This window comes from Gallus gallus, chromosome 4, assembly GCF_016699485.2.
Source record: "Gallus gallus isolate bGalGal1 chromosome 4, bGalGal1.mat.broiler.GRCg7b, whole genome shotgun sequence".
NCBI classification, from domain to species: Eukaryota; Metazoa; Chordata; class Aves; order Galliformes; family Phasianidae; genus Gallus; species Gallus gallus.
Genome location: NC_052535.1, coordinates 65662386 through 65686249, shown reverse-complemented (window position 1 = coordinate 65686249; position 23864 = coordinate 65662386). Strand labels below are relative to the sequence as shown.

General features: G+C 42.7%; 2 protein-coding genes across 16 annotated transcripts; one reads left to right on the top strand and one right to left on the bottom strand.

Moving 5' to 3' along the window:
* Positions 1-100: 100 nt before the first annotated feature.
* On the bottom strand, positions 101-6099 carry SGCB (sarcoglycan beta). Of its 4 annotated transcripts, none has more exons than NM_001397005.1 (6): positions 6019-6099; positions 4841-5050; positions 4253-4438; positions 3970-4161; positions 2848-2979; positions 101-2192 (listed from the first exon to the last, which is right to left on the bottom strand). In NM_001397005.1, the coding sequence occupies exons 2-6, from the start codon at positions 5018-5020 to the stop codon at positions 1989-1991; spliced, it is 894 nt and encodes a 297-aa protein (NP_001383934.1). In that variant the 5' UTR covers positions 5021-5050; positions 6019-6099; the 3' UTR covers positions 101-1988. The 4 variants fall into 4 exon arrangements, with proteins under 4 accessions (NP_001383934.1, NP_001026326.1, NP_001383932.1 ...); NM_001031155.2 differs by having other exon boundaries at positions 5989-6033; NM_001397003.1 differs by lacking the exon at positions 6019-6099 and adding an exon at positions 5807-5859.
* SPATA18 (spermatogenesis associated 18) lies at positions 5837-22871 on the top strand. 12 transcript variants are annotated; one of them, NM_001396399.1, is given in 12 exon segments: positions 6061-6143; positions 9658-9763; positions 9874-9989; positions 10218-10336; positions 16924-17058; positions 17449-17686; positions 18641-18799; positions 19331-19506; positions 21411-21534; positions 21940-22005; positions 22216-22261; positions 22740-22871. In NM_001396399.1, coding segments are annotated over 11 exon segments (1245 nt in total). In that variant the 5' UTR covers positions 6061-6143; positions 9658-9705; the 3' UTR covers positions 22748-22871.
* Positions 22872-23864: the final 993 nt, after the last annotated feature.

Below are 23864 nucleotides of genomic sequence, written 5' to 3'. Positions count from 1 at the left end.
TACTTACAGTTAACGCCATACGAGTTTCACTGTCAACACAAAAACGTGTTTTAATGAGAAAAAACCCATGTTCTTACAAATAACAACTCCAAACCACGGCTGAGTCTTAAAATTTATTTTTTCATTTAAAAGCAAATTTCATTTAAAAACAGAGATTAGAAATGCAATTGTCTTCCAGCTACTGAAGCAACCACCGCCTTTACAGATGCTGAGAACTCATCACCTATAGGTTGCTTTGGTGTACCCAGTAGATATCTCACACAGAAGCACGTTGAACACAGCATTTCAACTGCATCTGTGGGATTGAAATAAATAGTGTGCCACACAGTGTTTTAAATAAGCATAGAAAAATGTACTTCGGGCAGTCAGAAGATAAACAACAAATAACTGCACAACGCGGGGTATGCGATGTCAACGTTTCTCAAACTGTGTAATGAAGGCAACAAAATACTTTACCAATGCATAAATAGTGGCCAGCAAGTCAATAATTCATATCATTTGGTATTTATATGACTGGTTTTGCTACATTTTGACTTAAAACCCACGCTCCAAAATCAATTCTCCAGACCATGATTTGAGAGTACCTTTGTGACACAGCTCTCAGCTATGCTGTGTATAGTGTAAGAACTCTGGATAATTATAGGTCTGGAATCCATTCCTAGCATATAGGCATGATATCAAGCAGAGAAGAGCTATAAAGTGCTCTTTGTATGTATTCTACGTGACCAAGGAAGTATCTGTTGTTTACCAAGTTCTACTATTTCAGCTTTGAGAACACTGCTGCTTATATTTATATATAAATACATGCACCAGTATTAATTAATGTCAGTTATGTACGTCAGTATTTGCATGTATATGTGTGTTTGAGTAATATATATGAATATAAGCAGCATTGTATAAGGTACATATATATATATATGCATTTATATGTGTGTAAATAAAGTGACAAACTGTGCCATTATCAAGTGAGTGCAAGTTCTAAAAGTGTAAATTTTATCTCCTCAGGTGAAACATCCTCATTGGGAACTGCTTAGTACCACAAACATGCATGTTTTCAGCATGATTAATACATATTAACTGTAGTAAAACTACGAAGTTCGTGAAGGCCATATGCAAAACATACTTTAGTATGTTTGTACTTTCCCATCACCTTTAATGTAATTCAGTGGCAGCAGGAGCTGACTTGTCTTTTGGAATTCAGTGTACTTTGAGACCTATAAAACAAAGGTAGGTAATTCATATTCCCATTTAATTCTGAAGTTAACATTTAACTTCTGCACAACTTTTAGGAAGATAAGTATGTGCTTATCTAAAAAAAACTTGTCAAAAAATGACTGGCAAAGTCACCATTGTGGCCTCCTCTATTTAGATTACTTGATGCTACTGTAAAACAAAACACACAGCAAACCTATTTCAAACAGAAGAGTACATGGGTGAAGGATGAGGATAATGAGCTGACCTCTTTTTAGCACAGAACACCGTCCCTCTACAAAAGCAGTTCTAAGGCTACAGTAGTTATTTATTTATAAGGCCTCAGCTCACCATAGACACAGTTTCACTGTTGACAAATGCAGATATACCTGTGGTTATTCTGTTGTCACGGGCTCCAATACCATCACACAAAGAATTGCAGACTTCAGTTTAACTTCAGAATTGAATACTGACAATTCACAGGAAAAAAAGAGACCCGACCTTAGACACTGCTGCTTACAGTTATGCTTCACTCCTTTAAACATATTCTGCCGATCCCAATTCAGGAAGGCATTTCAGTATGCACGTAAACTGAAAGCTCACTGAATCAGTGCTGCTATTATGGCTAGCACAATGATGGCATGAAACTGCTGAATGTAACAGCCTGTGCTTAAAAATATTACGTAACAAATGTTAGTATAAACTCTTGTAGAAACAGAAATCCTTGAAGGCATGCAGTTACTTCATACAAATACATGTAAACACATAGGAGAACTCTTCTGGTAGTGCTTTGTGTTTTAGTGCGTGGCTCCACACGGATTGACAGAGGTCTGACAACCCATGTTGTGCCCTGTCACTTGCACCTTGAACAGCGTGCCATCTGCACACATGCAGAGCTTGAACCTCAGCCAGTTGCCGTTGTTAAACTGCTCCCCGTAAGAAGAGCTTGGCAGTCGCGACGGGCTGACCATCACAGTTCCATTCAGGATAATGCTGTTCTCCTTTAAAGAGGGAAGGAAAAAAAAGAGAGTTTTTAGGAAGGACAAACTAGTTTAACAATAAATTATGTTCTTAGAAAGGTTGTAGAAACCTATAGAATATAACATAACATATAAGAAGGTTTCATTGTTTAATTAAATTCACGAATAACACCCATTGGTTTCTCCATTACAGCCACTGTACTTTGCTATTCCAGTGGTAGATCAATACTGAGAAAGCAGTGGTAATGTGGTAGGCAGTTCTTCACTTCACAGACCTATAAGCAAAGGCAGCGTATTAAAAATAAGTGAAATGAACTAATTTTAGTCTGCTCTTCTGTTGAAGGTCGCTGTCCACAAGAAAGCCTCGGGAAGAGAATATACGTTCCCTTTGGTGTTCATTTCAGTGCAAAAAACCAATAGCTTACCTTGAATCCCTTCATGGGACTTTAGTGTCTTGCAGTATTAAATCAGCATTACCTGAACACTACTAAACCACAAATTAAAAGCATAGTAATTATCTACCTTTAAAAAATCCAATTGAATATGCTGACTGCCACCAAGCTTTTATCAATTACTGTTTTATATAAAATTTGAATTGGTACAAAGCTAGAAGAGTTTACTGTCAGCTTGGACTTGAAAGAAAGGCATCCAGAAAATGCTGCTGTGAAATACTTACTGCTTTAAGCTCCATGTTGCCCCCCATTCGGAACTCAATGGTCTTGCCTGTGATGAAAACGCCTTCATTTCCACGGACAATAGCACGGCCATCAACCTTTATGTTTAGGTCACTGGTTGCATTGCTAGTAATCTACACAAACACAAGTATTACAGATCAGTGATAATGTGCCACTTGTATTCATCTGAGTAACTTTAATAATCTTGAAAATATTGTTCAATAATTTAATAAAAGAACTTCAACGTGTTTTGTGCCCTTCTCCCATTATGAAGATTTTGCCCACTTGTTATTACTTGTTATCCACATTTACGCTTGCATGGCTTACTTAATTTTGGAAGGTATGAACACAGTTTGCCTGTGCATCACTTGATTGTGATAAAAGTAACTCACGTGGCAGTTGCTTGGGATGCAAAATCAATGCTGCAAGCAAATGCAGCCTTCCTTGTAAGGAGTGATTATGTAAGCTTGTTCCTCTGTTCTTATTTAGCCTGTTCCTCTGACGTATTTAAAGTTCTACTTGTTATTTTTCTCTGCATACTTCTTAACTGTGAGCCAGCAGAGAAAACATAAGGAAAAAATTGAAAAACACTGTCTTTTCATGGTCCTAAGACACACACAACCTTCAGTAAACCCACTGACCCCACTCCAGTAGCGTTACACAACAGAACTGTGTGCACTATTGTGTTTGGAAAGCCTTCATTATGACTGCTGTGCAAGAAAGAAGTTTTAGTCTGATTCTAAGACTGACATTATGCATACAAAAATATAAAGGTTTTTGGTTCTCTAATAAATAAAGCATATTTAATGTAGAAACCAAACTAAGAACGCACTCAACCTGGAAGCCATGAAGTAACAAAGCTCTCATAATGCCATGACTGGAGCCAGCATGGTATTCTGGATGTTACGCTCACTTAATAATGTCAGTTTTCATTTCTATTCTAACTTTTAGGGTGAGTTTGGTTGTCAGAGGTGCTAAATTTAGCTATATTGAGTCCAATTTCTAAATATGAAAGATGAAATTAGTAAAGTTCTTCCGTGTTCTCCAACTAAGGCAATTCTGTGATTAGCTTTTACAGAGAGTACTTCCAGAAGCCAATGTTTTAGATGTTAAAGATGACATACCCTCTCCGTAGAGGCCTTTTGCACGTTCAAGATCTTAACTCCATTTGGCAGATGAAACTCGTGAGTTTCATAGTCAGTGCTGAACAAGGTATTTTGTGTCCGCGGGTCAACAAATTCCATGCCGATATCGCTGGTGATGGAAGTCTTGTCTTTTTCCACGCTAAGCTTGGTCGTTCCTTGCTGAAATACAATCTTCAGAAGCAAGAGCCTTTAGGTTAATGACGCTTCAAACATTACGCTTATTAATAACCCGAGCGTGATTCCAATTCACGATATAACTTACGGGCTGATTATTCCCTGTGATCACCAGATCTTCATTCCGTCTGCCTCCCACAGTGCTTTTATACAGTGGGTGTATCACACCCATGTCAGAAACTTGCTTAAACCGCAGTAAGCCGCTCTCATGGAACTCCATGCTGTCACAACCATTGGGGCCGATTCGAATCACCGCCCAGATAACGAGGGTAATCTGAAAGAGAAACAGACACTGTCAGAGATGACTTTGATATTACAGGTAGCTTAACAGTGTATCCTGGATACATCTGTACTGCACTGATAATATTTTGTTTATTTCCTGTTGTGGAGTCTGGGGAAGGGAGAGAGAGCATCAAGGCTCTCTCATCAAGGCTCCTGCTCCTGTGGGTTCATGCTGGGACCACGACAGTGAAACACTAATGACTGAACTGGAAGGATTCTTCTGTCTAATCCCACTCAGAGTACAAAGGAGCAAAGAGGAGAGGGAATTATAAGTCTCCTTCAGTACTTTTTATGTCCTTTTCAGCCGTATTGGAGTTCAAGTTCTCTTTCTCTTAATAAACAGTAAAAACGAAATACATCCTAACATTGCTTACAGCCTAAGTGTTGTACTCACAATCAGATTGATGACAGCCAAAATGAAAAGAAGGACAATCACGCAGATGGCCAAGTTGCCTTTCCTGCCACGTAAGCCTGTCTTATGGAGTCGGTCTTCATCAATTGGAATGTATCCAGCCTTAAAGTTACTGTTGTGCTCCTTATTGACGTTCCTGCGCTCTACAGCCTTCTCACGCATAGATTTCTTCACTGGCCCATTGGAACTTTGCTACGATACAGAGCACAGGTTAGCTGTTGCGAGGTACGTATAAATCCACCAAAGTGGATACACAAAAGATACACGACTGACCAGTGGAATATATTCTATTCTACCCAGGATTGTGTTATATTACAGTCTGCCACTCTGTACTTACAGTATAAAGCCACTGCCAGCCAACCTGTCAGGCGGAACGGGCCTGGCTGGCTGTAACTTACTGGTTGGCAGTGATTGGGTTGCAAGGTGTATCCCTGCAAACAGTCATATTAGCGTACATCAGAAGCTCTCACAGACATTCATAGGGAAAACAAGCTTGATTTTCCCGGCTATTTTGCTAATGTGAGCACAGACCGACGTGCCGAAGCCAGCCGAGCGCGCCCCGCTCCCGTACACGCCGCGAGCCGAGCGCGGTGACTCACGCGCGGCTCTATTTATACCGCCCGGGTAACGGGCTGCTCTGCCGCCCGGCAGCGGCGCGTTCCCACCCGCGCGGCACCGCCACGGCTCCGCGCCAACACGTCAGAACACCCCACTTCCAAAACGTACTCTCTCCGCTCGCTTCCCCGTCCCCCAGGCCCGTGCGCGGGGCTCCGGCTGCTGTCACGACCGCGGCACGCAGTCAGCCTCTCGCCGGCCCCAGATTTTCGGAGGGGGACATCCGTTGGCCGCCGGGATCCCCGTCCCGAGAGCAGCGCGGCCCCTCACAGCGAAAGCGGCGCTCCCCGCCCGGCCGCCCCCCGCCGCCCGCGCTGCGCCCCGCGCACCGACCTGCTCGGAGGCGGCCGCCGCCATCTTCCCCGGGTGCCGCCGCCGCTGCGGCTGCGGCGGCTCCGCACTCCCCCTGCCGGAGAGAGGCGGCGGGGCCGCCCGCCAACCGCCCGCTGCTCGTCGTAAGGACGCCGACCGACCCCGCGGCTCCCTGCGCTGCGGATCAGCGCCGTGACCCTCACGCGCGTCCCCGAGCCCATGGCGACGCTTACGCGGCCGTGACGTCAGGCGGGGAGCGGCCCCGAGGATTTCCCGCAGCGAAGCGTTCGGGGCTGGCAAAAGGCTGTTGGAATGAAGTGTTTATCCACGCGCACGGCGAGCAGCCCCTCAGAAGCGCGTACGTGAGCGTTCCCAGCCACGGGTCCCTTCGCAGATAACTCATGGATTGCTGTGCGTTTAGCCAAAGGGATATTTAATTTTTTTTTTCCACTCTGGGAAATGAAAAGGAGGAGTGCGGTGGCACATTGCTCCTTCCTCCGTCGCTGCCTCCTCCTCACCCCGTACCCGTGAGGCGACCGCTCGCCCCGGGCAGGCTGCAGCGAGGGCGGCTGCAGGCGGCAGAGAAGTGTTATGGCGCCACCTGGCGGGCGCGCCGTGTGCCCGCGTGTCTCTGCGCTCCCCGTCACGCTGGGCCGGGCCGGGGCGGGCAGTGGGGCCGCGGGGCGGCCGTCCCGTTGCCACAAGCGCAGCGCGCCCTGCTTGCGTCGTCCTGGCGCCCGCCGCGACCGGCCTACGTTACAATCGCGGCTATAAAGGCAGCGGGGCCGCGGCGCCGCCCACAGCTGTGAGCCCCGGCGGGAGACACCAGCTCCTCCCGTGCTGCCATCGGAGGGCTCCCGGGCGGACGGGACAGGACGGGACGACGAGATCACAGCAGCCCGTCCCAACCACGGGCCCACCCGCGAGAGAGCTGCCCACGAGCATGGCTGGCAGCTTGAAGAAGCTTGCCAAAGCCGAGAGCTGCCGGCTAATGCAAGAGAAATTAGAGAGCTGGTCTAAGGACTATGAGGTGCGGAGAGCCGCGGTCCCCGCCTCGGCTGCCTCCTCCCGGGACCCGCGGGCAGCGCGGCCGTGGGGCCGCAGGGGCGGCGGGAGGCGGCGGTTGCCCGGCGCCCGCCGTGTTGTGGTTCCGCGGTGATCGCGGCTGCCCTCTGAGTGCCGCTTTGGGACACGCACGTGTACGCACTGCGGCCTCCCGCCGTGCACAGCTTCAGCGTTTTTACTTTTCTTGCGCCTGTGGCGAGGGTGGAAAGCTAGAAGCGATCCGTGCGCTGCGGTAACCGAGACGAAGTCAAAGAGAGTTTTGCTGTGCGGGTGTTGGGATGCGCGAGGCAAACCAGCGGCCAAGCGAAGGGCTGACGGTGCTCGGTGCTCGGGGAGTGCTGCGCAGCGGCCTGGGAGCGAAGTGGCTGGAAGACTGTGCAGAGGAAAGGGACCTGGGGGTGTTGATTGACGCTGGGCTGAACATGAGCCAGCAGTGTGCCCAGGTGGCCAAGAAGGCCGATGGCATCCTGGCTTGTATCAGAAATAGTGTGGCCAGCAGGAACAGGGAAGTAATTGTCCCCCTGTACTCAGCACTGGTGCGGCTGCACCTCGAGTACTGTGTTCAGTTTTGGGCCCCTCGCTGTAAAAAAGACATCGAGGCCCTGGAGCGTGTCCAGAGGAGGGCAACAAAGCTGGTGAGGGGTCTGGAGCACAGACCTTATGAGGAGCGGCTGAAGGAGCTGGGATTGTTCAGTCTGGAGAAGAGGAGGCTCAGGGGAGACCTTATTGCTCTCTATAACTACCTGAAGGGAGGTTGGAGTGAGCTGGGGGTCAGCCTCTTCTCTCATGTGACTAGTGATAGGAGAGGGAATGGCTTCAAACTGGACCAGGGGAGGTTCATGCTGGACGTTAGGAAATACTGCTTCTCTGAGAGGGTGGTCAGGCACTGGAATGGGCTGCCCAGGGAGGTAGTGGAGTCACCGAGCCTGGTGGTGTTCAAAGAGCGTTTGGATGTTGTGTTGAGGGACATGGTTTAGCAAGAGCCATTGGTGATGGGCGAACGGTTGGACTGGGTGATCCTGTGGGTCTTTTCCAACCTTAGCGATTCTATGATTCTATGATTAACTGCAGGGGGAGGAAAAAGCTGGAGGCGGGCGGGAGGGGATGAGCGAGGATTCGGGGACGTGGCAGCAGCGGGGCTGTGTGAGGAGAGGGCAGGAGGTGGAGGGGGCAACACCATCTGAGCAGGACAGGAGGGGTTACATCTGGAGGAAGGTGTGGGGATGGAGGGAACTGAGGCTTGGAAGTTGTAAATATTCTCAGCAGAGACGATGGCCACGACATCCTCACTCCTGTGCTTCAAGGCACTGTGGCTGCCCCCAGCCTGCATGCTGTGATCGGTGGGTGAAGGTCTTGAGCAGAGATGCGACCCTTTTGTACGTACCTTGTTGCATGTAGGGTTACGGTGCCCATCAGCCTTTGTGCAGGATTCCTGGCCAAGGGCAATCCTAAGGAGTAGTTTGAGGGAGGCTGCTAAAGGTTTGCAGAGCAGGGGGCACCAGGTGGGACAGGAGCACTCACCTTTTACCTTGCACGTGGGTGCTGGCATCAGGCCTTGGGGCTGCTCAGCAGCACAGGAGGTGGGTGAGGGTAGTCCACAGGTCCTGGAGGTGGAGGCGAGCAGCTCCTTGCTGTGAGGAGCAGAGCTGGCAGATGGGAGCACTGTGGGTATTGTGTCAGTGTAATGAGGCAGAAAAATGCAACTTGCGGTGGTGTTCTGGTGAATGTTAGCAGGGTGAGACTGTACTACTTGAGGACAGAGAAAAAAGCATGCTGCAGCACTCAGGTGTGAGGTGACTATGTATGGGTAGGGCCATTCCTGTTTTCAAAGCTCCTACAAACTGCAGGGAGCCATTGAAGCATAAGAACCTGGTGGGCAATGCAAGGTGAAGATGATAGCCATGTTACAAATAGAGATGAAGGAAGTGGGTACAAAGGGTGTGTTTTTTTTCCTGGCAGGTGCAGGAGTGTCCTGAGAGGTTGAACTCCATCATTTCCTTCTGGGAGTTGTATTTGTTGAAAGTTATTTAATTTTACTGTTCTGTTGTTTCCTAGCTTAATGCTGGGATTTGCCCAGCCTTAAGCATTACTTGTTTCAGCTGATAACTCTTAGATCAGGTAAAACTACAAAGAGCTCTTGTGGCTGCTGATAAAGTGAAAAAGAAAACGGCCTTCTTTGTGTTACTTCAGCTAGTACATAAAATCGTACTTTGAATTAATCTTTATTCATCCAGCAGTCTCCTGTCATACTTTGTACAAAAACTCTGTTAAAAGAGTTAAAATGCATCTTTATATTCTTTTATTTATGGTTGCAGCTTGTTTGTCACTGGGGAAAGGAGTAAGTTTTCTCCAGTGGTGATTCAATGGGGCCATGGAATCCTGATGTGTAACCTATGTGTTTATCAGCAACACTTACAGTGAAGGTAGTGAAGCACTGGACGGGTTGACCAGAGAGGTGGTGGATGCCCCATCCCTGGAGGCATTCAAGGTCAGGCTGGATGGGACTCTGAACAACCTGAGCTAGCTGTAGGTGTCCCTGTTCATTGCAGGGGGGTTGGACGAGATAACCCGTAAGGGCTCCTTCCAACTCAAACAATTCTGTGATTCTGTGAATGTGATTGTTCTGAAGATGAGTGTTCTGAAGATGATTATTCTGAAGGGTACAGTAAGAAATAGCTGTGGAAATGTGACAATAATAATAATAGGAAAGCCACATAAAGAGCCAGCCCTTTAATGTCAGGATCACAACAGGAATCATTCTATGCAAGAAATCCCAGGCAGATCTATTAATACCATTTAATTTACAGATCAATTCCTGTGATCAAAATCTGAACCAGTGTTGTGAATTAATAGAAATGACATCTGTGATTCAAGGGCAGCTCTTCACAATCCTCAATGAGACATCTCGAGAAAGTAAGTCAGTGCCTTGCCTTATTACTGGCACATTTCACATCTGCCATCTTTTTAAGCTCTGTCTCTCCGTGTAAGTGTCTCACAGTTTCCTAATGCTTGTGTTTTCCTAGGTGGGCATTATGCAGGTGTAGATACAATAAAAACTCGTCTCCTGCCATGGTTAGGGACTTGGTTTTCCCATGCTACTTCAGGAAGACTCTTTGAAACTGGCCTCTTCTTGAATCAGGTAGGTAGGAAACTTATTTTTAAGGGAATTGTATGGTGTAAATTTGATAGGGTACTGTGGTTAGGCTGCGGTTGGACTTGATGATCTTTGAGGTCCTTTCCAACCTGAGTAATTCTATGATTCTGTGATCTTTACTGAACTGTTTAGAAACATGCATGCTAAGATCGCTATGTTATTGAAGGATTCTGCAAGGTATAATGTTGAAACTGTTATTTTGTTCCACTGTAGGATTCAATTGAGACAGAGAGAAAACTGAGGCAGCTGGCCACCAGTCAGACTTTACAGCTGCAGGACCTGCAGGAAGAACTGACTTCAACTCGTCTGGAGCTCAACCATGTGCAGCAAGAGTAGGGGAATTATCTGGGAATTAACTCCTCATAAGAATCCCTCCCCTCCCCACCTTCTCCCCCTACAATACTTTCTTCTATTGATGCTTAAATACTGGAAGATTTGTAGAATTATTCATTTCTGGCTTAAAATCAGTGTTTCAGAATATTGTCCATTTGTGTTTAAAGTGAGGAACAGGTGATACAGTCATACTTAAATTCCTCAATTGACCTGATAGGTTTTGCTTCTGGAAGAAGTGTTGGCAAACACGGCAGTATTCCAGACAAGAGTTTTGTATAGAACATAACCATCTCACTTAAATTATAGTTCATTGACTTTTACAGGCTAAGCAAACATTGATAAAAAGTAGAGTAGTTACAGTGCAATCATTATTGAGGGATGCAGAGCATATCATCATTAGTATGTAGTTGGTACGTGGATTTCTAAGATCAAAAGCCATTATGGTAAGATGAAGGAAGAAAGGCAGATTTTCACATAAGCCACTGGGAATGAACCGTTTTTGGGTTGCATGAAGCACATTTTATGGAGCACTGTAGTTGCAAAATAACTTGTCTGCTTAATAAACAAATTGGTCCAGCTTGTGCCACTTCCAAGAACATTTCAGATGTCACTCCAAGTGACAGACATTTTCCAATGTATTCTATTTAGTGTGAGAAAAATGAATGTTCACAATCTTAGGATCACAAAATCATTGATCATTTGGTTAATACAAAAAGGGATATAAGTTAATGTTTCTATTTAAGAAATCCCAAGAATATCAAGTTCTCAGGACTGCAAACTGTGTAAGCTAGATTTGAGAAAGCAGTTCAGTGGAAAGAATATTTCATCATGGATCCTAATCTGGCACATACCTCCTACTTTCATATTAGTGTCTGGATCTTGGATAAATGTAGGCATTTTGATTTTTGACTATCAAAGAAGTCTCTCGGTCACCTCTGAATTAAAGATCTGTGCATCTGCTTGATAAGAAGATAAGGCAACAAAAAATTCTTATGGTCAATATACATTAAGTATCAGAAGTGAAAAGCTGAAACAGAGAAGGGCTCCACAACATCTGGAAAAAGAGAAGGTTATTTTGTTCTTGCATTCCTTAGAATCATTAAGGCTGGAAAAGACCTCTGAGATCATCTAGTCCAGCTGTACACCCATCACTGTATGCTTACTAAAACATGTCCCTCAGTGCTGCATCTATGCCTTTCTTGAAAACCCCCAGGGATGGTAACTCTACCACCTCCCTGGGCAGCCTGTTCCAATGCATTACTGCTCTTTCAGAGAAGAAATTTTTCTTACTGTCCTACCTCTACCTCCCCTGGTGCAACTTAGGGCCGTTATGACTGTTATCTCATCCTGTGACTGTTACCTGGGAGAAGAGGTCAACCCCCACCTCGCTGAAACCTCCTTTCAGGTCATTGTAAAGAGCTCAGGTCTCCCCTGAGCCTCCTCCACACTAAGCAATCCCAGTTCCCTCAGCCACTCCCTGTAAGGCTTGTGCTCCAAACCCGTCACAGCTTCCTTGCCCTTTTCTGGACCTCCAGGGCCTTTATGTCTTTCTTGTAGCGAGGGGCCCAAAACTGAACATAGTTCTTGAGGTGTGACCTCTTCAGTGCTGAACACAGAGGAAGGATCACCTCCCTGCTCCTGGTGGCTGTGCTCTTTCTAATACAAGCCATTGGCCTCCTAGGGCACCTGGGGATGCTGCTCATGTTTAGCTGGCTGTCAATCAACACACAGATCCTTTTCCTCTGTTCATTCTCCCAGTCACTCTGCCCCAAGTCTGTAGCATTGCATGGGGTTGTTGTGACCCAGCATTTAGTCTTGTTGAACTTTGTCCCATTGGCCTCAGTTAGTCCCTCTCTTGGGCCTTCCTACTCTCAGGCAGATCCATGCTTCCTCCCGACTTGGTGTCATCTGCAAACCTACTGAGGTTGCGCTCAATCCCCTCTTCCAACAAATTTGTCAGAATTAGGTAATCTTGCAAAAATAATTCCAGCCTGGAAGATTTAATAAGCAAAGGAGTTGTCATGTGTTGATATTTTTGACTATTGAGAAGAGCTGTAGGAAATCAGAGTGGTGATGCACTGGCACAGGCTGCCCAGAGAAGCTGTGGATGCCCCATCTCTGAAGGCATTCAAGACCAGCTTGGATGGGGCCCTGGGCAGCCTGATCTGACGGGAGGCAGCCCTGCCATGGCATGGCGTTGTAGCTTGATTTAATTGTATGATTAGTGGATCCTATAAATGTATATAAATAAATACCTGGGGAGAGAGTGTAAAGAAAATGGAGCCAATCTCTTCTCGGTGGTGCTGGGTGCTAGAGGAGGAGACAAGAGGCAGTGGGCACAAACTGAAACAGAAAAGATTTTCTCTGAACATCGGGAAGCACTTCTTCGCTGTGCAGGCAATTGAGCACTGTTGTGGTCTCCTTGGAGATCTTCAAAAGGGCAGCATGCTCTGTGTGTCCCTACTTAGCATGGGTTGGACCAGACAAGCTTCAGAGCTCCCTGCCAACCTCAGCTATTCTGTGGTTCTATGTACATATGAAGTTCTGTGTATACAAAGGTTGATTTAAGTGTGAAACGCTTCGTCCTATGCTCCTGTGTGGATAGACTTTATTTGCTGAGCTGGGGAGAAGTGTTGGATGGTCAAGTTGAGAAATACAAGGAAACTTAATCACCGCAAGAGATGGAGTGTGTGGCAGTTTGCGGTACAAAACAAGGCAGGTTTAGGCTTGTTCCATAAGAAATGGCAAAGATTCTTCACAGCTTTGTGGGCTGCATTTCTTTGTGCAGTCAGGTTACAGAGGGGCTGGCTGTGGTTTGCAAAGGCAGGACTGTGGAAGGCAGGAAGTTCAGAAGAGATAATTGTAGGTATTTCAGGCAGGAGTGAAGTGGTGTTTTCATCCTTTCAGGATGAATGATGCTACAGAACCATTATTGTGTAGTTACTGATAGCAGAGGACAGATGCAAAAGAAAGAGAATTCGTGTCCCATGATACCCCATTTACAGACAGTGAAGTCATTCTGAGCACTATAAATTGTTGGAGTAGATGAAGAAAGTAGTTGAGCCTTAATGAAAAAAATACAGCTTGTAGCAAAATAATTCTGTTATTGCTTAGTCAGATATGACTTTTATAAACTATTCCGTGTACTGATAGCCTGCACAAAGCCCACTGTGATGGTTTTCATATGTTAAATAGGTACAGATTTGGTCTGCTGAAACAGTCATATTAAATTCTCTGGTGGAATCTCTGCCTTTGCCATGAAGGTTATTAATTTTTCTTGCAGTCTGGCACAAACCCAGTTGGCTCTTGAAGACACAAAGACCCAATTGGCCACTACTCTTTTGACAGCAGCAGATGAAATTATTCAGCTAAGAGCAGTGTAAGAAAAATCTAATCTTGCAGCATTTGTGGCAGAAAGTCAGCGTGCAAAGACTGTCTTTCTTCTACCTGAATGGATGCTGTTTATTCTACTACACTGTCCTATGCTATAGAGAAAATATGTCTAGGTCCTTGACATCCTGGAGCTTTTTTCCTCTGCTTTCTAGGAAGAATTAGCACAAATCATTCCAAGTGAGAAGAAACTTTATTCTTGCTGAACTTATATCCTTTTCTCTTTAGGTTAGAGGAAGGGTTACTTTGAAGTGATCAGGTTGATAGCATTCAGTCTTGCAGATAAAATTAATGGAGCGAACCATATTTGAAATGTAGAGAACTGCAAACACAGATTTCCTGCTAAGGTGCTCTTGAAAATAGAAAACATTTTGGTCTCTCTGTATTAAGGTAAAGTTATTTATAAGGCTTTTCTTTTCAGACTGTTTTCCAAATCCTTTTGACTGTCTGCACAGAACTGGACATGGGTATTAGTAGTGCTGCCATCTCTGCTTTAAAAAAAATTTGTAATTTCTAAGTGTCTTGGTCACATCTGGAGAGTTAATCTGGATCAGTAATAGAGCAGCTGGGGGGACTTCCCATTCCGCTTCAGTGCAGTGGCCTTTAAAACTAATTTTCTGTTGTGGCTAGATCCATAGTTCTAGAAGCAGTTATAATTCCTCACTGTTACAAAATGTAGCCCTGTTTTTTTTATGGCTATGTTATCAGAAAAGAATGTGAAAGAGTTGTTGAGGTTCTAAATGCCTATCATTGCTTCTGGAATAATATTCATTAATGGATTTCACTTGTGGACTTTCCCTGGTAGGTGTTCGTCACTTCAGACTTTAACAGTTTGAATGGATATGTGGAAGATAGACCCATATTCCCCTAAAATATTTTTCTTTTTGATTTTTTTTTTTGGCTGAAAAGTAGCTCATATTAATATTTCAGTTCTTAGATGAAACCTGATCCCTGTTTTCCAGATGAAAGCAATTAGTAGAGAACAAAGCCTCTCACAAATTCCCTGTGTAGGTCTTAATGCACGCTGCATGGAAATTCATGTTGACATTTGTACTAATAACAGACAATAAAATATTCCTGTCTTTCTGTGAATTCAGGATTTCTGGAATCTCCACGTCCTTACTGTTCTTGTTCACCCTCAGTTTAGCTGACAACTCTGTCTTTGTGTCTTTTGCCTGGGTTCTGAACTTCTGATTGAAGCAATATCTGTGTTCTTTGAAACAGCTTTTCAAAATCGCAGGAGAGTTGGGCTAGGTGATCTTTAAGGGTCCCTTCCAACTCAAATGATTCAGATTTGCCTAGTCTTCACCTGCCTGTGACACCTAGGGCAGGTTTATCTATCTATCTTTTTATCTATTTATCTGTATCTGTTTATCTGTTTTACTGATATAGCAGTTTGCCAGGACTGTCCTTTGCTTTTGACTCTTCTTTCTTTTTGGAATAGCTGTTGATCTCATTTGTCTTGTCTGTAGTGTGTCTGTCTTGTATACTTAAATCATTTTTTTGCCAGACATCTCTTTCTCCTGGGCTGTTAGAGCAGATGTGTTCTAGGCTCAATGTAATTAACCTGTAGAGTCAGTGTAAGTTTTTGTTATATTGGGATATGCATTATAACAGGATTTAGCTTTTTGCTGCAGAATTATGAACAAAAATAGTTTTTTTTTTTAATAGTAATCAATATTTAATAATAATTGGAAGTTTTTCAGGGTCTCCCCTGAGAAACCTGTTGTTACATGCAGACTGAACAAAATCCTGTTAGTCCTATTATAAATTAAAGTTCACTCCTTGGATATTTGGAGTTTTGCCAAGGTATAATCAAACTGAGTGAAACCAGACAACTTGCTGAAGAAAATAAGGTCATGAGGACTTTTCTGGCTTCATCTGCTTTATAGAGGACTTACTATATAGGTTAGCAGAAAGAAGTTTTGATAAACGTGATTATAATTATTGACATTCTATATGATGCCTTAAATCAGTGACTTTAGGAGGTTGTATTTTCTCTGTCAGGGAGGACTCTTAAAAATAGAGAAAAAAAATGGGGAAAAGACATAAGTGGAGTTGTTCTTGCCTTGAATTTCTGTGTGAGTCACGCTTAAAGGAGTGGTGGAATGGGGAGGGTCCTGGTTACTACTGAATTGTTCTAAACTGGAGGTTAGGAGTGAGATGCCGTTATCCAAAGAGCGTTAGGCAAATATTTGACAGGAGTTCTCAAGCTGTTGTTTTTTCTCCTAGGAAAGTGGTTGAAGGTAACCATATTATAATAGTTGGAATGGTGGAATTTCAAACACTAAGGAATGGATTCTAGCCTTAACTGGAAATAAGAGTGGATATAAAGCACTGTTCTGTATCTGCAGCTTTTCCTAACTGGATTGGAAGGACAGTCGTGACAGATTTGCTGGCCTTATCACCTGTGGCCTTCTCAGTCCTGCCCCTTAAAGCTTTCCTGCAGCTTCTCCTGAGCAGGAAGCTTGCCAATTGATAGGCGTAATAACTTTCATCGGTTCAGACTGGAAAATCTCACCAGTGCTCTTTAGTAAAGAGAAGGGAGGCCTCCAAAATGAATAGAAAGCATTGGTATTTTTTTTTAGAAAGAGGAAAGCGACAGTAATATTTGTGCTAGGAGGGGAAGTGGAGGTGTTGAGATGCTTCCTAACATTATGTGAGAGTAAACAGTAGATGGTAAACCTGCAGATGTTTGAGAAACACTTCTTGGTTGGGGGGAGGAAGAGCAGAAGAGGAATCATTTACTTCTGATATTATTCAAATAACAGCATTAGTGATGTCTTCTGAGCAGAATAATCAAAGAAAAGTACCTGAAGACCTGATGTGAGAAAATAACTATCAGCTCCATTTTCTTTCCCAGAATTTCCTACAAGTTCTGACTCTAGATGAGTAAGAGTATGAGAAAGGAACCAAAGTTTTTCTTTCACCTCATGATCTTAGGTAGCTCAAGGACACCAGAACTTAGCCAGTCATTTCTCCTGTAATGTAGTGCAGTGTATCCAGTCTCCTGCCACAGGGCATCTTTACACTTGAAAGTGTACTTAAGAGTATTGGTTTTTTTTATGTTTTAATCTTATTGTATTTCAGCACAGAGTGTCCTTTTCTGTTCTCATTTGATAAGGGTTAATTGATAGATGGTTTGCGCTGTTGGTAGAAGGGCATCTCGTGACTGACTTTATTCCATGTGGTTAAGTCTAAAGGCTTCCCGTGCCCAGGAGGAGGACTCTCTGAGAAGGTTAGATCATCTGAATGACTGTGAGCAGCAGATTGAAAGGTTGCGGGATGAGCTTTCTATCCTGGATGCCCAGAAGTCTGTTTTGCAGAGCAGGTAGGGCCATTTTTGTTTGCAAGTCCTCTTTGCATACTGCACCATTAAGGGAAAGAAATTACTATTCTCATTTGTTTAACATCACAGCTTTTCAGTGATGCTGGAAGAGAAATATATGGTTTTTGTAGTTAAAAGTGTGTTTACCCAGAACAAAGTGAATAGCTTTATACATTTTTGGAAATTGCTTTATTTTATCAGTTAGGGTCTAGCCCATGAAGTACACTGACACAAATGCCTGCATGCTAAATCAGCCGCAGCTTTACTTCTTTGATTATTTTGGCCTTAAATCTCAGTGTCCCTGATGATAATTGAATTGATGTAAAGCTGCCAGTAGGCCAAGGCATCTGCTGGTGCTGAAGTGACTCTTGTTTTGTTACGTGTCTCCCCTAGGATTGCACGGAGCCGCTCTCCTTCCCCGAGGCGCATCAGGAGCAGGTCACCTAGTCCTCTTCCCCTCAGGAGCTGCTCACCTGGCCGAGCCAGGAGCACAAATGCTTCACGTCACGCCTTCCTGGTTGCTCGCTTTGGGGACATTTATTCTAAAGATCGCTTTGATGCAGAGAGAATTTTGAGGACGTACATCAGTGATATGGAGATGGTGCAGAGGATAATATACACCGCAGCAGTGGTAAGGAAAGAAAACATTTCTCATTTCATAAAATACTATGGCTGGATTGGATTGCGTTGTGTTTGTGAAGTACAAAAAAGAAAATTTCTCATTTTTCTTCTCCTTCCCTCCCACTTTTACATTAAACTTAGTTAATGTCCTTTTATGTCTATCTTGCCCCTGCATTAGAACAGGGTCAGTGATCTGCAGTACGTGTGCTAAGAAAGACTCATGAGAAAATTCGGAGTGGCTTTATAGGTAGATGATTCCTGCACTAAGCATCGCTGTTCCACGTAAATGAATACTTTTGGAAATATTACATTATACAGAGCTGAAAATGTTTCATGTCATGATTCCCTCTTGCCTGTAGCTATATGTTTTTCTAGTTTTATTGGGTCCCTTGAAATTACCTACATACCTCATGTTTACTGTGAGCTCAGCCTGAAGAAATTTGTTCTCATTGTTCTGTGTTTAATTTTCTCATCTAATGAAATTCACATAGTACATACCTGTGTCAGAGAGGTAGTGCATCTTTTACTGAGTGTGATCCCAAGCACATCTAGCTTACTGCAGTTTCTTTTTCGACAAGTGTCTTTACCCAGACATTCTTCCCAACCAACAAGAAGTATTGCTGTCTGGCAAGTTAGGCTGTAGCACCTAAATGCAGTTATTAAATTCTGCTCTTGATGTCTTGGAATGTATTTCTATTGTGTGTGTATGTGTGTCTGTGTATCCTACATGCAAGTGGAATGTTACCTGGAAAGCTTTTCAATCCCACCTTTGAAAAATAAATCACAACTTGATTTCGTCAGAGAAGTCCCCCCAGAAGAGGGATATTTTCAGCCATCACCTCTACAGCAGTGTTTTATCTTCCTCCTTAAAAGTATAACACCGTGTTAAAGTCATCCTTTCAGATTGACAAAAATCTGACCTTGAAGTCTCCTGGATTTAACTGGACGTTCTATATATTTCCAGGAGTCTTTCCATGCAGCAAAGATGGCCTACAGGCAGTTCAAAATGCGTGTAAGAAAGACATTATCTATAGGACATTCGGGGCCTGAGTCACTTGAAGACACCGTTATGGATTATATAGTTCGCCATGAGGATCTGTATGATGTTCAAGCCAGCGTCAATGTAAGTCAAGGGCAGCAGGGAAGGGGTGTGTTGATCTGTTTCAGTAGCTAATAAATTCACTGTGTCAACTAGAAATGCAGTGTACCCTGGAGCAGGAAGAGAAGTTTATTGCATGGATTTTATGTCTTGTAGCAGTTTATTTTCCAGAATAATATTGTTATGGCCTGGTTGTCAATTGTTTTATTTGCCTATGACTATAATATCTCTGTCAGAATAATAGTGTTGGTAAGATACAGTGTTACTGTATTAATCACATAAATATAAGGTGAATTTTATTATTTTTCTTAAGCTCTGTGCTGAAAAATGGTATCTCCCTCCTAATACCAATGTCAATGATGTAACTCTATTTCTGTTTCTCTAGCTTTCTGAAGCTAATATTTTCTGGAATAACCTAAGATAACAATTCTGAGAGCCATTTATACTGATTTTTAAGTGTAGAAAACTGAGAGTCATATTTCAGATGGATTTCCTTACTTTCCCACGAATAAAAGTAGTGGTGATCTCTAATTACTCAGTCATGTTTATTTTCAGGAAGTAATTCGCTCTATGAACATCAACCCAAAGATTTCATCCACACCAGAATGTGATTTTGCCGTCATCAGCAGTTTTATTCGAGAGCTATGCCGTGTGGCTTTTTCAATGCAGACACTCACTCCTCCTCTTGATGTTGCCTTTGGTATGGATGGTGAGTTCTTCAGTGAGACCAAGTAAGAACGCCCTATTTTCATTGAGACTCTTGTTATAAAAATCAAAGATGGAAAAAATCCATCAGATTGCACAGTCTGTTTCTTTCCTAACTAATTTGAAGGTTTAGGATTGATGAATGCTAATTTGGCACAAATATTCCTGGTCTGTGGTGAATTCCCTATGTTTTTAAAGTTTATAATGGTATAGAAATGCTGGGATATAGGCTAGCATTTATAGCTTATTCTTTAACGAGCAGCATAGCAACTTCCTGGATAAACTTTGATCTCTTGAGTTTATTAAATTTATCTTTTCAGAGGAAAATTATTGTTCTTCCTTTCCCTGCTTAGTCTCTGTCTGTGTCCAGTGTTTATAAAATGCCTGCACTGTTTCTCTAGTCCATTTGGTAAGTCATTTTTACTGACATCTGGCTGTTGGTGGCTGATACCAAGATCTATCAGCATCTGTACTGTGATTTTCAGGCTGTGGCTGATATATGACATATGGATTATAATATGCTCCTGTCTCTTCTAGTTTAGAGCTGAGAGAAAAAAGGAACATGCCTTTTAGAGATGGGATTTTTTTTAAAGAAAATACACACCATAACATAGTTTTTTTTTTTTTTTTTTTTCCATGGGGTTTGGGCTGATTGCTGTGTTGGCTGACAGGGTATTCCCAGGCCTTCAGGAAAGATAATGGGATTGATAGCTCAAGCAAAGCTGCTCTTGAAAGCAAGAAATGGTGCAGAAATAGGGAGGCTTCTGATAATAAAATAGAATGGAGCTGAAATGAGAGGAACTTGAGAGGCCAAGAAGAGAAATAAAAATAAAAGTAACCCTTTAACAGAGTACACAGTCATACATGACTAGAACTGTCCAAATACTGATCAGTTAGATATTTTATATCCAAAGCAACTGGCTGAACTAAGAAGGCAGCAATGCTAGAGTATAGTCTTCAGATGCTTTATCCACCTGCTTAATGTGTGTGGCCTTCAAAAAATGTGTATGTATTTCTGTGTGGGAGATGTGTGTGCGTGTGTATGAACATGTAAGCCTAAATCTATCTATCTACCTTTATAGGTAAATATGTGGCATAGATACATTTATGTATATAGCATAGGTGTGTGCTACATTGCTACAGAGCGAAATTTGTGGAAATTGAAATAGGTGTTAGGTGTGGTAGCATTAAAGAGCTTAGTTCAGGCCATAAAAGGTCTGAACAAACCACATTTTATCTTATAGCAGAATTTCTTGCTTATTTATGATGTTGTTCTATATGAGTTGCTACTGTATATACTTTAGTAATGTATATAAGCATTGCTATTTTCTGTTTCATTTTTTTGGTATTTGTTTTCAGTTTGAATATGCAAAACCAGGCATTTATTACTCAGCCAATTTTGCAGAGTTTGGGAGTTAATATATATCTGCTGCATTAATACAGCCCTTCCAAATAATTTTTAGGAAAGTCAATGTTTCATTATCATTATCTGAGGATTTTACTAGTAAAATTGCCTCTTGTGTCACATAATCTTGACCATAAATTGAGATCCTCGTATCCTGAATATTTCAGTAATATCCTTTATAAGGGTCTCATTTTGACAAGATATTTCAGGAAGATGTGATGACTGTGACTGTCAAAAAACTGCTCAGGAGATTTAATCTGTCAGTGGACCCAAGGGCCTTGACTTCTGTGGGGTATATATAAGTACATAGCCTCCCACCCATCTGAACTGTTCTACCAAGTCTGGCTTGCAAATGGATTTCTTTTATGGGTTCACTTAAAGAAAACTTATTTTTCTGATATGCAAATAATGTCAAGAAAGATGCTTATTAGCTATACTAATATTCTGCTTTTTATCAGCCTTGGTAAGTTGAAGCATCATATTACACTTACCCACTGATATTTCTTATGCACTGTGTTACTACAGGTATCATCGTAGTGTTGACTCAGATTACACAGCTGCCTTGGTGGCCTATCATGTATGGCCTGCTCTGATGGAAAATGATGTTGTGATCGTGAAGGGAGAAGCAGTCACAAAAAGAGGAGCTCTGGTACGTACTTTCCTCGAGGAATGTACTAAGAGAAGTCATTAGATTTAAACTCTATTTTAAAATGATCATGTTAAGGGAAGTAATTGGATTTAAGCTTATTTTTCAAATTTGAAAAGATGAATTCTTGATTGTTCCCCATGTGGCTGGAGTGGTGTATGTCAAATGTCAGATTTAAATTCTCATCCTGTGTTTAAGATGAATGGTTCAATTTACTTTAATAAATTGGTCATGGAATAAGAGTTGTGCTGCTGTTGACAGAGCCTTTTTTTTAGGAAGAAAATCCACTGTATTTAGTGTTTGTTCTGTGTTCTCACACCTTGTCCCAGCATGACAAGTCTGCTTGCAGAGTCTGCTTTTTGTAAATATTCTGTCTTAAAAGAGGTTTGCTAATCTCTTCTCTTGTAGTGGTCTCACAGGAGCAGAAGTAGAAGTCAGAATCGCAGCCGTAGTGTGAGTCCTCTTCTGTCTCACGTAAGCCTCAGCTGAATGCTGGTAGTCTAAAAAGCATCAGATATTTTAAACTCAGCAACACTAGGGACTTGTTGAATTTGATGTTGTACCCCTGGAGTTGCACTGAAGAGTAAAGTATGCAAATTTTCTCAGTGTTGATGGGTCCCCAGATGCCTTTCTTGGGTACAGATCTTTGGCACACCTGAATTCCCCATTCTGTTTGTCTTGCAGTTATCTCGAAGCCGTAGTCCTTCACCACAGAGAAGTGGAAGTCCAAGTAGGTGGCAATATTAGTTCTTAGTGATTCATGATTTTCACATTAAGACCTTGAAAGACTAAGCAAAGAGGTGAAATAATATGCTGAATGTCATTGACTCTTAAATACTTGTCCAAGTCTTGTTCTTAAAATGAGTAGCCCTTTCTCTGCGTATGTAAAGGGGCAGAAATTTCTGTGTCTGAAGATGGCTTACTTTTCAGTCTGCTCAGACCACTGGCACATGCTTTCCTTTTGCTGGTTGCCTTTGCTTTGGCCTGGTCTATAGTAAGTAAAACTTGTTCCCCTTTCCACAAGAGAGACAGTTATCTATCTGCATGCTGGTTGGCTCCATGCCTTTACAAACCCAAAGAGGTAGCTAAGTGGGGAGGGTGATGTGGGCGGATTTGAAGCAATGTGAATTTGCGCTCACCTTGAAGCCCAGACAATATAGAGATATAGGAAAAATGATTGTGCTGAAATGTGTATTTTTCTTCAACAGGGCATTAAGATAACTGGACAAGCTTCTGTGATTCTGTACATCCGGATCCATCAACATTGCTTGTGCCTTTTCCTTTTCAAGGAATACCTCAAATGTCACAATAATGTGAATGGCCGTGAACTCTAAATGGACTGTATTATGTTGCTTTTTTTTTCAGTGTGTTTTTATAACTCTAGAAGTCTTATTTATGACTGTAGACACTAATTCTGTCCTTCCAATTAAAAAAGTGTATGCCATATATGATCGTACTAACTTGGTGAGGATTACAGAGCACTGAGGTACCCGTGCTGTAATCTTCTGGAAGGATATGCAATAATTCTAGAATGGTTTCCCTAGATAACAAGTACTTCCATTTATCTTGATAGGATCTTATGATAAGCATAACTTAAATGGTGAATGTTGATGTTAGCTGTTATTTGAAAACAATTTAATTAGCTGGTGCTTATTTACAGTTTTAGAAAATGAGATGTGAAATTCTCATACACATCCTTTTAAATATCTCCTTTGTCAAATGAGTAACTATCTGGGATGCTGAGTCTTTACATAGAAACAAAAGGTTTGTCATAGTGATTCTGATACATAATTCAGCAAGTTGGCTGTTTCATTCCAGTCAATATTTGATTTTTCAAAGGAGTGTGCAGCTTTCCCTAGACTTATCTCTGCAGTTTTGGGTGTATAAACAATCAGAAGAAATAAGTCCTTTCTGCCTCCTGTTGCAATAGCCTGTGCACTGGAACATGACAGTTCATTAGTGTTCCTATAATAGCATGAACAAAAATATTTTTAATGATTCTGACATTATTTTGTTCTTAAAATTATGTTACATGAACAAATTCTGTGATTCCTTTCCAGAGATCTTGTACAGATTTATATATCCATGTTCCTTCTCCCTGCTTCTTGTGTGGTTTAAGACCTTGGCACAAAACTCTTTGGCACAGACTTCAGGCAGACTTTAGCATTGGTCCCCATGAGTCATGGATCAGCTGTACTCTTGTTTTACAAATACATTTTCATTGGAATTAGGCCTGTTAGGAACCAATGAGAGCAGAATGAAGTCTCATACATAAAAGACCATTCACAGAGTTTCCCTGAATGAGTGAAGGAGACACAAGTGAAAGGTGTGTG

Bases quoted from the DNA above. Each gene is read 5' to 3' on its own strand.
- SGCB (NM_001397003.1), bottom strand. From the start codon at position 5,830: ATGGCGGCGGCCGCCTCCGAGCAG. The intron at 5,051-5,806 runs GTCGGTGCGCGG...TCTGTATCGTAG, and splicing joins CGGCGGCCGCCTCCGAGCAG to CAAAGTTCCAATGGGCCAGT. The intron at 2,193-2,847 runs GTAAGTATTTCA...CCCTCTTTAAAG, and splicing joins GCAACATGGAGCTTAAAGCA to GAGAACAGCATTATCCTGAA.
- SPATA18 (XM_004936030.5), top strand. From the start codon at position 6,729: ATGGCTGGCAGCTTGAAGAAGCTTGCCAAAGCCGAGAGCTGCCGGCTA. The intron at 6,816-9,657 runs GTGCGGAGAGCC...TTTAATTTACAG, and splicing joins GCTGGTCTAAGGACTATGAG to ATCAATTCCTGTGATCAAAA. The intron at 9,990-10,217 runs GTAGGTAGGAAA...GTTCCACTGTAG, and splicing joins CTGGCCTCTTCTTGAATCAG to GATTCAATTGAGACAGAGAG.